Below are 14,195 nucleotides of genomic sequence, written 5' to 3' on the forward strand. Positions count from 1 at the left end.
TTTTTTTTTTTTTGAGACGGAGTCTCCCTCTGTCGCCCAGGCTGGAGCGCAGTGGCCGGATTTCAGCTCACTGCAAGCTCTGCCTCCTGGGTTTACGCCATTCTCCTGCCTCAGCCTCCCAAGTAGCTGGGACTACAGACGCCCGCCACCTCGCCCGGCTAGTTTTTTGTATTTTTTTTTTTTTAGTAGAGACAGGGTTTCACCGTGTTAGCCAGGATGGTCTCGATCTCCTGACCTCGTGATCTGCCCGTCTCGGCCTCCCAAAGTGCTGAGATTACAGGCTTGAGCACCGCGCCCGGCCTAAAATCTCTTCTTTTGTAAGCAAGTATAATTTCTACCAAGGCATGGACAGATACCTGAAATTTGAACGTTTCATCAGCGGAAGCATTCATGATGTTACAAATCTGAAAAAGGATCAGAAAAACGATTTCATCCAAAGCAGCTGAGGGTCTATCATGATCTAAAATGGCCTCTGTGGCCCTGAGGTGAGCTTCTAAGTAGGCAAAGCAGAGCAGCTGGGGGCTCGCTGAGGCACACGGAGGCTGGCCAGGGGCCTGGGACGTGGCAGAGACAAGGACAAGCACACATCGCTGCACCCAGTGAGGGTAAGGCTGTGGGGGCTCCAGACAGCACGGGACTCACAAAACCGCTTTCCGCCACGTAGCTTGGAAGGCCGCTGGCCAGGGCCCAGTGATCGGCTGGGGGTGTGCTGCGGGCAGAGAGCAGGGGTCAGACGGGCCAGGCCGGACTGGACGTGTGCGTGCAGGGGTCACACGGACTGGACGTGTGTGTGCTGGGGTGAGAGGGGCTGGACTGGACTGGACGTGTGTGTGCAGGGGTCAGGTGGGCCAGGCCTGGGTTGGACGTGTGTGTGTGCAGGGGTGAAAGGGGCCGGGCCAGGATGGACGTGTGTGTGCAAGGGTGAGAGGGGCTGGGCTGGGCTAGACGTGTGTGTGCAGAGGTGAGAGGCACCAGGCTGGGCTGCACGTGTGTGTGTAGGGGTCAGAAATGCAGGGCTGGCCTGGATGTAGGTGTGCAGGGGTGAGAGGGGCCAGGCTGGGCTGGACGTGCGTGTGCAGGGGTGAGAGGCACCAGGCCGGGCTGGACATGTGTGTGCAGGAGTCAGAGGGACCGGGCTGGGCTGGACGCGTATGTGCAGGAGTCAGAGGGACTGGGCATGTGTGCAGGGGTCTGGGGGTCTCTGGCGCAGTGTGCCATCCTCAGCATTTACTCTCTACTCTGAGCTCTAGGGGGCTGAGGAGGCGAGGAGGCCAGGGTGGGGGTTGGAGGACAGCTGTGCTTCCTTCCTCCTCCTCCCCACACTGCCATGCTGGGGCCCCTCCCTCTTGGAGCCCTTCCCTCTCTGGAGGCCGGTGGCTTCAGCCTGTCTTCTAGGACTCAGCGTTGGTGCCTGCCCTGCCACCCTGACCCTGACTTGTGCTCAAGCCTGGCACCTGGATCCTGGCTCCTGCTTGAGGTCTGGGGATGGGTCCTGATAGGCTTATGGGATCACAGGGCCACTGGGCCATGCAGCTGTCCCTCCCTTGGCTGGAATCCTGCCCTGACCTCCCGACTGGACTTCCCTCCTCTTCCAGCCCCACAGGGCCAAGACTCGGCCTCCCGGCTGGAGGCTCCACGGTCTGGGTTGGGCTGGTGGAGACAGGGTCAGGTCCTGGGGCCTTCATGCTCAACTGGTGCTGATGAGGCCACCTGGACAGCTTGCCTGGTCCCTGGACGTCCACTCTGGATGTCCACAGTGACTCAGGCTCCTCCGCTGCCCACGTCCTCCTCACCATCTCCCAGAACAGTGAGTTGGCTTCTGTCTCACCCCCCATTCCATTATGCCCCACGGCACACAGAGCACCACAGGTGGGGCTGGACCAGGCCGGCGCTGCTGACCACACCATGGGAGGCCCTGCGAGGACGGCCCTGGAGGCTGAGCCCGGGTCTGAGGGGTGGTCCCTCCCCCGGGGATGCTCCTGGCAAAACTCGGCACTTACGGGATGACCTTGATGTCCTCCTTGCCATGGAGGATGTAGTCGATCACTTTGTAGAAGACGATTTCCTGAGAAACAAAAGACCCTGGTCAGTGGGTTGCCTGGCCAAGCTCCAAGGGGCTCCCACACGCACACACACAGCCACACACAGCCACACACATGCACACTCCCACACATGTAACCGTGCATGTGTACACACATGAACAGATGTCTCCACCGTGCACAGGAATTCTACGAACGCAGGCGCACTCACAGCCATGTCCACACACAAGCAGACCATCACCAATACTCACGGGACACACATCACACGCCGTGGTTTAGATCTGTCTTCCCAGTCTGTGTCCCACACAATCCCACGCACAAGCTGGGCCCGTACTCTCACACACACGCACACGCATCCTACACGTGCACAGGAGGTCCCACGCAGGGAGATGGGGCAGCAGGAGTCCCCGCAACCAGAGCCGACGTGGGCCTTCACAGCCAGCCTGGCGGCCCTCATTCGGGGACCAGCCCTGGACACCCCATCCCTGGAGCGCAGCAGTAGGGGAGCCTGGTGGAGACGACAGACAGGCACCCGGGAGCCCACCTGCCAGTTCCCACCTCCCCAAACCCCACCCCTATCCCTCCCTCTCCTGCCCTGAAGTTGGAGCCAGGGAAACAGAGGCATGTGGACGGGCCCTGGGCCCCTCCCCTAAGACTCACCCGGCCATCCGGCGTGCGTGGGCCCGAGTACGGCTGGGACTCTCCCATCAGCACAGGCCACACGTCAAAAAATTCCTGGGCAGAGAAGAGGTGAGGGTGGGGCGGTCAGCGCAGGACCTGGGTCGGGCCAGGTAGGGGGTCCCTGAGCCGCCAAAGCCTCACCTTCTCCTTGGTCATGTCCAGGAGGCCCACGGAGTAGCGCTCGCAGTTGAGGTAGGCCCGCACCGTGTAGAAGGCCTTGTGGAACTGCCTCTCGATGTCCGTCAGCTCCTCAAACACCTTGTTGGCCGACCACAGCAGCACCTGCAGGGAGGGGCACACCTGTGGGCCTGCGGCCACCCCACGCTCACGCCTGTCTGACCACAGCAGCACGGGGTCAACTCAAGCCTGACACACAGGTGCGCTCCCGCGTCTGACCACCTGCCCAGCCGTGGAGCCCGGCACAGGCCCTGATTGGTGGCTCCGAGGCCAGGTTTCATCTGAGCGTGTGGCACCCCCACGCGCGGGGCCTCCAGGCTGCAGTCACGTCCCTGATCACTCACGCGTGGACAAGCGGAAAGTGGAATCTGCTGCTTTGACCTTCAGAGGCAAACATCCCCTGATCACTCACAAGTGGATGAGTGGAAAGTGGAATCCGCCGCTTGGACCTACAGAGGCAGACATCCGACCAGCCTTCTTCCTCTCGGCTGCTGCAGAACTGCCTGTGGCGAGCTGGGCTTTGAGAACATCAGGCCGTGGTTTCTGGACGTGGGGCCTCCTGTGGCTTCCACTAAGCATCTGAGAGTGAAGCGTTGCTGATGCACTCCACGAGGTCCTGGCCAGACCCTGCGCAGGACGTCCCACCGCACGGGTCCCTGGCTGCTGGGTTAGCGCTGCTGCCAGGCTCAGACTCACACCAGGGCCCTCCTGGGTCCACCTTTCTCTGCCTCCTTGGTCAAGGTCCAGACCCAGGCCCCTCCAGGCCCCACCTTCTCACACTCGTGGTGGCCGCTGGGTCTTCTACCGCGTGGTGCCAGCTCCCTTTCCTCCGCTGCGGCGTCCTAGCCCGGCTCTCTCCCCGCCAGGCCCTCTGAAGTTCTATCCCCTGGCACTCAGCTCATGGTGGGAACAGGACCAGGCTCTCCTGTTGCCAAGGGCAGTGAGACGTTCGTAGCTTTATTTCCCAATACATTGATTTTACTGATTTTAGTTTATCTTCGGTTGAATAATTGTGTGTATTTATGGGGTTTATGTGTTACGGGGTTTGGTGTGATGTTCTGATTCTACGTATTTGTTGCAGAAAGATTCAATTAAGCTACTCAACATATCCATCACCTCACCAACTTATTTTTTTGTGGTGACAACATTGCAAATCGATTTTCTAGCAATTTGGTATACGACACGGTCATCCCTCGGTATCCTCAGGGAAACTGGTTCCAGGACGCCGCTCTGATATCAAAATCTGAGGCGGCTGGGCGCGATGGCTCAAGCCTGTAATCCCAGCACTTTGGGAGGCCAAGACGGGCGGATCACGAGGTCAGGAGATCGAGACCATCCTGGCTAACACGGTGAAAGCCCGTCTCTACTAAAAAACAAAAATACAAAAAACTAGCCGGGCGATGTGGCGGGCGCCTGTAGTCCCAGCTACTCGGGAGGCTGAGGCAGGAGAATGGCGGAGGCGGAGCTTGCAGTGAGCTGAGATCCGGCCACTGCACTCCAGCCCGGGCGACAGAGCGAGATTCCGTCTCAAAAACAAAAAAAAACTGAGGATGCTCAAGTCCCAGATATGAAATGGCCTAGAGTTTGCACAGAGGTTGCACATGCCCCCCACACCTTAAACCATCTCTGATGACTCAGCACCCAGTGCAATGCAATGCCATGAAAACGGCTGTTCTACTGTATTGTTTTACATTCTTATTGTTATTTTAATTTAAAACTTTTCCCACATAATAAATCCTCGGAAGCAAACCGCACTCACCAAGCACCCTGTGTACTGTGGTTAATGGCAGCGGTGGCCGCCAAGCAGCGCGCTGACCTTGAAGCCCATAGCTCCAGCTAATGGACACTTTGCACCCTTTGACCAATGTCTCTGCTTTCTCTATCTCTCTTCCTGCTCCAGCCTCCTGCAACCCCGTTTCCACTCTCTGTTTCCATGAATGCAGGGTTTTTGGATCCCACACGAGTGAGATCCTAGCTTCTTTCGGCCAACGGCTTCCTCCAGGTCCATGCACGTCACTCACTGTTCTTCCCTGGTGGCGTCCTCAGGGCCAGCTCTGCTGTTTCCAGAGCCCCTCCCTCCCTGCGTCCCTGCTGAGGCCCAGCCCCCAGCCGCCCCCAAGCACCAGCCTCTCTCCATACGGTGTCCAACATCTCTTTCTCCCTGAAGTCTTTCCTGAGCCATGTTTCTCCAGTGACCGACTCTTGCCTTCCAATCTCCGCCCGGTCTGCAGCCTACACTGACTCCTGCCTCACCGATGGGCGCGGACCCTCCTCAGTGGCCTCTGCACTCTCCTGCCCTGGCCACAGTCACGGTCCCGGAGCCACCCTGGCTGCAGTTTTGGTCCCGGAGCCTCCCTGGCTGCAGTCACGGTCATTGAGCCTCCCTGGCTGCAGTCCTGGTCATGGAACTGCTGCTGGTGCCACCCTCAGCAGAAGCTCCCAGGCTTCCCAGCCCTTATCTGAGTATGTCCCGCCCTCCGTGTCCCTGCACTGGTCAGGAGCTTTGGCCCCGTGCACATGTGCAGAAGTCAGTTTAGTCACTGGAGTTAGTGGGTCCAGAACAGGACTTAGGAAAACAGCAGGTGCAAATGGCGACCGCTAGGTTGCTCTTTATAGCCCTAGGGCCTGCTGAATGGAGACTTCATAGCCCTGGGACCTGCTGAATGGAGACGGCTCTTCATAGCCCCGGGACCTGCGGCTCAGGAGACACGTTTGGCTGTAAATGGAGAACCCGCTCTTCATAATCCCAGGGCCTGTGGCTTGGAGACACGTTCAGCTGTAGACGTGTGGAATTGCCAGGTGCATTCTCCTCACGTGCCTGGTTCACCCAGAGCTGCAGGTGGAGGCCTGGTCCCACCCCCTGTGCCCTATGCATCCCTCGCACGCTCAGTCTCTCTCCTGTGGACCTCAGCGTCTTCGCTCGGGTTCTGGCCTCTGCCTCCAGGCCCTCATCCTGGGCCCTCCTCCTCCCAAGGCTTAGCCTCAAGTTCTTTCCAGGAGGCCCTCCCTGAGGACCCACCAACCCCCCGGGGCCCCCACTCCCCATTCAGTCTGACCCCACAGGGGTCCCGCCTCACGAGGCCCCCTTGGCCGCAGCCTGTGTGAGGTTGGGAGTGCAGGTGCTGGTGCCCGTGCGGGCCTTGCGTCCACGCTGTCAGTGGCATTACTGCCCAACACAGACCTCCGGGCTCTGTGTGATTGCAGCCAGTGGCCCCCAGGAGGCCTGTCTCCACACAAGTGCCACAGGGAGGGCGGCTCACTCCCACTGCCACCCCGCACGTCCCTCCGCCCACTGCAGGGTGAGCACCTCAGCGCTCATTTCCCCAACACAGCGATGAGGACACTACGTTCCGCCAGCCCTGTGACCTCGGGAAGGCCAGCTCACTCCTGGACCTCAGTGTCCCCACGTGTAAAACAGGAAGAGTGACATTCTGCACTCAGGGTGCGGGGAGGGTTGCAGGCAGTAATGCCTGTCACACTTTCGAAGGGTGCCTGGCTCTGGGAGCCCCTTGTGTGTGGCTGTGTGAGCCGCTTGTGCGACCACCACACAGATACTCTGCTGGGGACCAAGCTCTGGCCGGACATTGGGCACAGCCGCAGCTCGCTCTGCTGGAGCTCAGGGTGGGGCTGGGCTTCACATCTAATTTTTGGAGTCATCTAAGGACATTGGAAAAAGGGTTTAGCCCTCCCCCCACAGTGTCGATGGCTGGTCGAACGTCCTCAGCCCCTGCCCTGCCTGTGACAGCCCCACTGCTGTTGACATTGGAGCCTCAGTGAGGGCAAGCACTGAGTCCATGGTGGTCCGAGCCCAGCAGCCCCACCCTGAGGCCTCTGCCTTTCCTCCTTGTTTTTACTTTTAATTTTCCGGTTAAGGCCGGGCGCAGTGGCTCAAGCCTGTAATCCCAGCACTTTGGGAGGCCGAGACGGGCGGATCACGAGGTCGGGAGATCGAGACCATCCTGGCTAACACAGTGAAACCCCGTCTCTACTAAAAAAATACAAAAAACTAGCCGGGCGAGGTGGCGGGCGCCTGTAGTCCCAGCTACTCAAGAGGCTGAGGCAGGAGAATGGTGTAAACCTGGGAGGCGGAGCTTGCAGTGAGCTGAGATCCGGCCACTGCACTCCAGCCGGGGTGACAGAGCGAGACTCCGTCTCAAAAAAAAAAAAAATTTTCCGGTTAAAAGCCTGCTGGTGCACACAGCAACTGACTGAAGTGTAGGCATCTTCAGTGTGCAGTGGGCGAATTTTCGCTGCCAGCTCAGGCTCAGGGCATTTCTCTGTGCCCCCGTCAACACCCCTGCCCTCGGAATGGCTCTTCCAACCTTTGAAACTGCATCTACGCAGCCTCCTGAAGCCAGCCTTCTCGCCTCCACAGCCTCCAGACACCGGCCCTCTCTCCCATGTGTGGGTGCCGGAACTTTCTGTCCTGACTGCTGGGAGTCTTGGTGCCTGGGTGGTTCTGGGCTGGGGGACCCCCTCCACTCTGTTCCCTTGGTGCCCTGACCCCACCCTTGGGCCTTCCTGGGCCCTCTCTGACCACACAGGTGGCCCAGGCATTTTCCTGGGCAGCGTCCCCCGATTCTAACTCCAGATCAAAGGGAAGCCCCGAGGCCTCTGAAGGAGGCCATTGACTGCGAGCAGAAAGCAGGTTGAGGCTTCGCACCTGGGGTCTGCCTGTCCCGGGCAGTGGCCCAGGAGGCCGGAGACCCAGCAGTGTTGAGCTCCCAGCCTTTCAAGAGATGTAGAAACCCCAATTCTTACATGAAATGTCTCGACTTAAAAATGTCGGGAACTTGTTAAGTCAAACATCCAGTGCTGGGCGGGACCCATCCCCTTTCCAAGGTTTGGCTCGAGGCCTGCCCTGGAGTCTTCCGGACTCGTCCCCTCCTTGGGGAGTGGGGGCCTCTCCTGCCCTAAGCCTGTGCCCAGCATCCTGCGGGGGTCCCTCTTTCCCCTAGCCTGTGCCCAGCATCCCACGGGGGTCCCTCCTGCCCCGAGCCTGTGCCCAGCATCCCAGCACCCCCGTACCACCTGCTGCAACCATAAGGCCCCGTGGATGGTTCGAGTGACCTGGGCTTCTGGGCTGCATGGAAGCTGTGGTTGTGTCCCTCCTGCATTGACTAGGGGTGGGTTTAACGCTCCAGGGTAAAACCAGGGTGACAGTGGTGGCCACCCAGTGTACTCGGAAGTGAGGGACCCACTGACACGGCGGGAGCAGAAGGCGCAGAGACGCATGTGGCCCTGGAAGGGGAGCCGCTCAGCCTCACGGCCCTCTCATTACCTATGGGAAGGAGGGGCCAGGAGGTCCTAAGGGGCCAGGGCAGATGGGATCCTCACTGGCTGCCCACCCCGCGGAGAAAGGCCAGTGTCTCCCCTGACCCCTGAGCCTGGGGCCATGGCCGTGGTGGGAGGAAGCACCCAGGCCTACGTGGTCCCAACCCCAGGCCTTTGTGGGCCCACGAGCGAACAGTCTTCCCAGGCTGCGGTCAGCATGAGAGACCCCAGCGAGCGCCTGGGGAATCCGAGAATGGCACTCCTGGACTTTCAAAGCAGCAGCAGGTGCCCCCAACGTCCCTTGGAAGCCTGGTGGCTAGGATGGGCCTTGTCCCTACTGAAACCCCAGCCCCAGGAGCCTTGTTTCCGGAGACGTTTCCCTGCCAGGCCCAGGGCCTTGACACTGCCAGATCTACTGTGTGTCCTGGCATCAGGGCCAAGGGCTTCATCTCACTCATGGTGAGATTCTGAGCTGGTTTTTGAATCCTCAGGAATTCTGAGAGCCAGTTTTAAACATAGCCATTTTTACAATTAAATCATGTAACCTATAAACTAGAAAGTTATATTAAGAAAGTTATATATTGGCTGGGCGCGGTGGCTCAAGCCTGTAATCCCAGCACTTTGGGAGGCCGAGACGGGTGGATCACGAGGTCAGGAGATCGAGACCATCCTGGCTAACACGGTGAAACCCGTCTCTACTAAAAAATACAAAAAACTAGCCGGGCGAGGTGGCGGGTGCCTGTAGTCCCAGCTACTCAGGAGGCTGAGGCAGGAGAATGGCGTGAACCTGGGAGGCGGAGCTTGCAGTGAGCTGAGATCCGGCCACTGCACTCCAGCCTGGGTGACAGAGCGAGACTCCGTCTCAAAAAAGAAAAAAGAAAAAAAGAAAAAGAAAGTTATATTAAAAGAAAAGGTGAAAAAGGTGACAGACATCCAGGCTCACCCACCCCGCCCCTCACTGTGGGTCACTGTTGCCTGTGCTCGGGGCTTCGCTACAGCAGACGGGTTGCTGTGCTAGGGTCTCTCAGCTCCATCTAGCGCATCATGGCGGTGCCCTAGGTCATGAAGTTGGCCGTCTCAACAGGCTCCCACCACTGCCGGGTGTGCACAGACCACGCCCGCCCCTCCTGGCTGCCTCTCACTTCTGAATGGCTCTGCTTGCTCACAGGATGCAAGTGCCAGACCTGCTGAGATAGAAGACTCCCCCGCTCCTCCCACGCCTGACGTGAGTCGGGGCACGTCCTCTGCCCTTGCAGCGAGCCATCGGGTCCTGACGCATGGCCGGCATGGAGGTGGGAGCCGCAGCCCTGCACCCACAGGCCCTTCATGCAGCTTTGGTGCAGCTCGGATGGCTGGGCCGTGGGAATTGCTCCACTAAGCCCAACTGGCAGCTGTCCTGACAGGTCAGAGAGAAACCTGAACTCTGCAGGGCCTAACCCATGGCTTCCCTGCGGCCTCTATGGCTCTGATGGGAGTGTCCGAGAGGCTTTTCAGAAAGGGAGTGGCAGGGGCCTCCAGTCCGGAGGGTGCCTGGGACAGAAGGTAGCTCCTGATTGGACAGAGGGAGGGGTGAATGCCCGGAGGCTGCTTTAATCCCAGTGACCAGCTTTCCTTCCACAGCTCAAGAGGCAGACGAAGTGCAGGCATTGGGTGGACCTCGGGGGCTAATCTTTGCTCATCACAAACTTTTATTTTCAAAAAGAGCCGTGAGGCAGGCCTGTGCCTCCTGCACATCAGGATGCCTAAAAATGCCGTTCGGAGGGGAAGGCCCAGAAACAGCTTTTCCTAGGATTGGGCAACGTCTGGTGCAAAATCAAAAGTCTCGCATGGAGACACAAGGTCACGTGTTAGAACCTTGAGCTGGTCTCCACACGCCTGCAGGCTGAGAGGCTGGAAACAAGGGGTTTTCTAGGTGTTGGCAATTCACTTATTGCCTGGTTTAGAGCTGGGGTGACCAGACAACAGAATGGGCAAACACGCCTAACTCTTGGATCTGCCTTCCTTCCTCCCTCCCTTCCTTCCTCCCTTCCTTCCTTTCTTGACGCAGTTTTGCTCTTGTTGGCCAGGCTAGAGTGCAGTGGCATGATCTCGGCTCACTGCGACCTCCGCCTCCTGGGTTCAAGCAATTTTCCTGCCTCAGCATCCTGAGTAGCTGGTGTTACAGGCACACACCACCATGCCCAGCTAATTTTTTGTATGTTTTAGTAGAGATGGGATTTCACCATTTTGGCCGGGCTGGTCTTGAATTCCTGACCTCAAGTGTTCTGCCCTCCTTAGCCTCCCACAGTGCTGGGATTACAGGCATAGCCATCATACTTGGCCAGAGCCATACTTTTAAAACTGAGGTCTGTTGCTGGGTGGTCCCTGCGGTAGACCAGATTGCGTGCCCCTCCCCCCGTGCATCTGTGAAGCCCTCACCCCAGATGTGAGGGTGAGTGGAGGTGGGGCCCCGGGGAATGATTAGGGTTAGGTGAGGTCACGAGCGTGGGGCCCCCACGAGAGGATTGGTGCCCTTATAGGACGAGGACACAGCAAGCCAGGGAGAGAGCCCTCGCCAGAAACAGAACTGGTCAGCACCTTCATCTGGAACTTCGCCTCCTCCAGAAGTATCAGAAGCGAATGCCTGCTGTGTAAGGCGCTTGGTGTGTGGTATTTTGTTATGGCAGCTCAAGCTAACATGGGAGCAAAAGCAAACCACAAGCAAGGGCGTGGAAGCTGCCGGCACCCTCAGCTGCAGCCAGTGTTCAATACAGCCTAGCTCGGGGCCAGATGGACCCCAAATCCCACACTCAAGGCTGACTTGCCCCAGTCCCTGCTTTGGCCAAAAATTACAAGTCACGCTAAAAGGCGAGAAAAAGCAACAGTCCAAAAAGACAAAGCAAGCCTCAGAACTAGACTCAGATGTGACACGAAGTTGGGAATTTATCAGACTGGGAATTTAAAATTTCTATGATCAGGCTTGGCGAGGTGGCACATGCCTGTAATTCTAGAACTTTGGGAGGCCGAGGCGGGCAGTTCAACTGAAGTCAGGAATTCAAGACCAGCCTGGCCAACATGGTGACACCCCATCTCTGCTAAAAATACAAAAATTAGCTGGGCCGCGGTGGTGGGTGCCTGTCATCCCAGCTACTCAGGAGGCAGAGGCAGGAGAATCACTAGAACCCAGGAGGCGGAGGCTGCAGTGAGCCAAGATCCTGCCACTGCACTACAGCCAGGGCCACAGAGCAAGACAATGTCTCAAAAAAGAAAAAAAAGTAAAATTACGATGATCAATATGCTAACGGCGCTACTAGAAAAAGGAGGCAGCAGGCGACAGCAGACGGTAACATAAGCAAAGAGATGGACGCTCTGGAAGGACAAGGCTGCTGGAGCACAGGAGATGCGAGGCGGAAATGCAGAGCGAGGCGGAAATGCAGAGCGCCGCGGCCCGTCCGGAAGGAGAAACGCAGAGGGAACCACGAGCGGAGCGTGGAGGGAGCAGAGCGGAGAGACAGATCCAGAAGGTGCCAGCGGGCGGCGGGTGCCGGGAGGAGCCGAAAGAGCGAAGGGGAAGACATGTTGGAAGTAATAATGGCTGAGATTTGCCAACATTATTGACAGACACCAAACCGCACGTCTACGATGCTCAGTGACTGTGAAAAAAGACAAATGCCAAAAAAACGGATCCTAAGGCACGTCATATTCAAACTGCACAAAACCAAGCTGAAAACCTCGAGGGAAGCTGGGGGTGGGGGAACATCTGACCAAGAGTGGAAGCAGACGTTGAGAACAGCTCATCAGAAACGATGCGAGCAAGAGGAGAGTGCAGTGAAGTATTGGAAGCGTTGAGAAAAAATGTGCTAACTTATAATTCTATATCCAGTAAAGTTCTCCTTCAGAAGTGAAGGAGAAATAAAGACTTTCTCAGATAAACAGAAACTGAGGAATGTGTTACCAGTGGTCTGGCCCTGCAGAAAATGTTCAAAGAAGTTCCTTGGAAACAGGAAGAATGAGATAGATCAGAAACTCGCATATGCGTGAAAAAAGGAACAGCAGCAGAAAACAAATAAATGACAGGAAAGTAACATATTTTCTTTTTCTTAATTTCTCTAATAACTATTCAAAGTAATAATAGTAACACTATATTACATGATTATAGCACATGGATGAGTAAAATAAATGACAGAAATTTTGTAAGTGTGGAAGTGAGAAATTGTAGGTACATTGCTGTAAGATAGCTGCACTCTAGTGAAGCAGTATAAGGCTATTTGGAAGAGGGCTTAGAGTAGTCATAAATGATTATTGCAAATTTTGGGGAAATGCTAAATTTTTTTTAGAAAAACAAGTATAGCCGGGCGCGGTGGCTCACGCCTGTAATCCCAGCACTTTGGGAGGCCAAGGCAGGTGGATCACCTGAGGTCAGGAGTTCAAGACCAGCCTGACCAACATGGAGAAACCCTGTCTCTACTAAAAATACAAAATTAGCCGGGGTGGTGGTGCATGCCTATAATCCCAGCTACTTGGGAGGCTGAGGCAGGAGAATCGCTTGAACCTGGGAGGCGGAGGTTGTGGTGAGCTGACATTGCGCCATTGCACTCCAGCCTGGGCAAAAAGAGCGAAACTCTGTCTCAAAAAGAAAAAGAAAAACAAGTATAACTGATAAGCTAAGAGAGGAGAGAGTATGGGATAAGATGTTCGATTAAAACCAGAGAAGGCAGAATCACAAGGTCAAGAGCAAGACTCTGTCAAAAAAAAAAAAAAAATTGATTTTGAACTAAATAAGAGTAAAAATACACAACCTATCAAAATTTGTCAGGTGCAGGGAAAGAAGTGCTTGCAGGGAAATTTATAGTATTGAATGCACATAATAAAAAAGAAGAAAGATCTAAATCAATACTCAAAGCTTAAGAACCTAGAAAAAGAACTTCAAATTAAGCCTAAAGCAAGCAGAAGAAAATAAATAATAATTATGACAACTCTATGCCTCAAAATTTGATTTTAACTTAGATGAAATAGACTGATCACTAGAAAGACACAAACTACCAAGACTCACACCAGGAGAATTAGAAGAATCTGAAGAGTTCTCTAAGTATTAAAGAAATTGAATCAACAATTAATAATCATCCAAAAAGAAAGCACCAGTCCCTAATGGTTTCACTGGTGAATCTGACCAAACATTGAGGAAAGATATTATGTCAATTCACTACAATCTCTTCCAAAAATAGAAGCAGAGGGAGCACTTCTGTCTTATTCAATGAGGTCAAAATTATCCTAATAGCAAAACCAGATAAAGACATCAACATAGCTCACGAATATAGATGCAAAAATTCTTTTTTTTTTTTTCCTTTTTTTGAGATAGAATCTAACTCTGTCGCCCAGGCTGGAGTGTAGTGGCGCGATCTTGGCTCACTGCAACCTCCACCTCCCGGGTTCAAGTGGTTCTCCTGCCTCAGCCTCCCGAGTAGCTGGGACTACAGGCACCTGCCACCACGCCCAGCTAATTTTTGTATTTTTAGTAGAGACGGGGTTTCACCATGTTGGCCAGGATGCTCTCGATCTCTTGACCTTGTGATCTGCCCGCCTCAACCTCCCAAAGTGCTGGGATTACAGGCTTGAGCCACCGTGCCCAGTGTATAGATGCCAAAATTCTTAACAAAACATGGCAAAACCAATTTAACAATGTATGAAAATAAAAATTACACTACATGACCAGGTGGCATTTATTCCAGTTATGCAAAGCTCATTCAAAATCTGTTCAAAAAACACATGATGTTATCAATCAATGTAGAAAACAATTTGAAAAATCCAACATTCATTCAGAATAAAAACACTTAGCAAACTAGAAATAGAGGGAACTTCCTCAACCAGATTTTAAAAATTCAGCAAAAATCCTAGAGCTAAAGGCATTCTCTTCTCCCCTCTCCTCTCCTCTCCTCTCCTCTCCTCTTTTCTTTTCTTTTCTTTTTTTGAGAGTGTCTGTTGCCCAGGTTGGAGCGCAGTGGCGAGTTACTGGGACTGCTGGCATACACCACCATGCCTGGCTAA

The 14,195-nt window shown here is 55.2% G+C and overlaps 1 protein-coding gene across 2 annotated transcripts in view; it reads right to left on the reverse strand.

The window, feature by feature from the left end:
• PDE6B (phosphodiesterase 6B) overlaps positions 1 to 14,195 on the reverse strand; it is a 44,052-nt gene that overhangs the window by 15,584 nt on the left and 14,273 nt on the right. For both annotated transcript variants that reach the window (XM_023206724.1, XM_023206723.1), the window contains exons 4-8: positions 2,862 to 3,002; positions 2,700 to 2,774; positions 2,001 to 2,065; positions 643 to 709; positions 357 to 404 (exon numbers count right to left, since the gene is read on the reverse strand). In XM_023206724.1, the coding sequence (XP_023062492.1) occupies positions 357 to 404; positions 643 to 709; positions 2,001 to 2,065; positions 2,700 to 2,774; positions 2,862 to 3,002 (396 nt within the window). The remainder of the gene's footprint in view (positions 1 to 356; positions 405 to 642; positions 710 to 2,000; positions 2,066 to 2,699; positions 2,775 to 2,861; positions 3,003 to 14,195) is intronic.

Source organism: Piliocolobus tephrosceles, chromosome 3, assembly GCF_002776525.5.
Source record: "Piliocolobus tephrosceles isolate RC106 chromosome 3, ASM277652v3, whole genome shotgun sequence".
NCBI lineage: Eukaryota > Metazoa > Chordata > Mammalia > Primates > Cercopithecidae > Piliocolobus > Piliocolobus tephrosceles.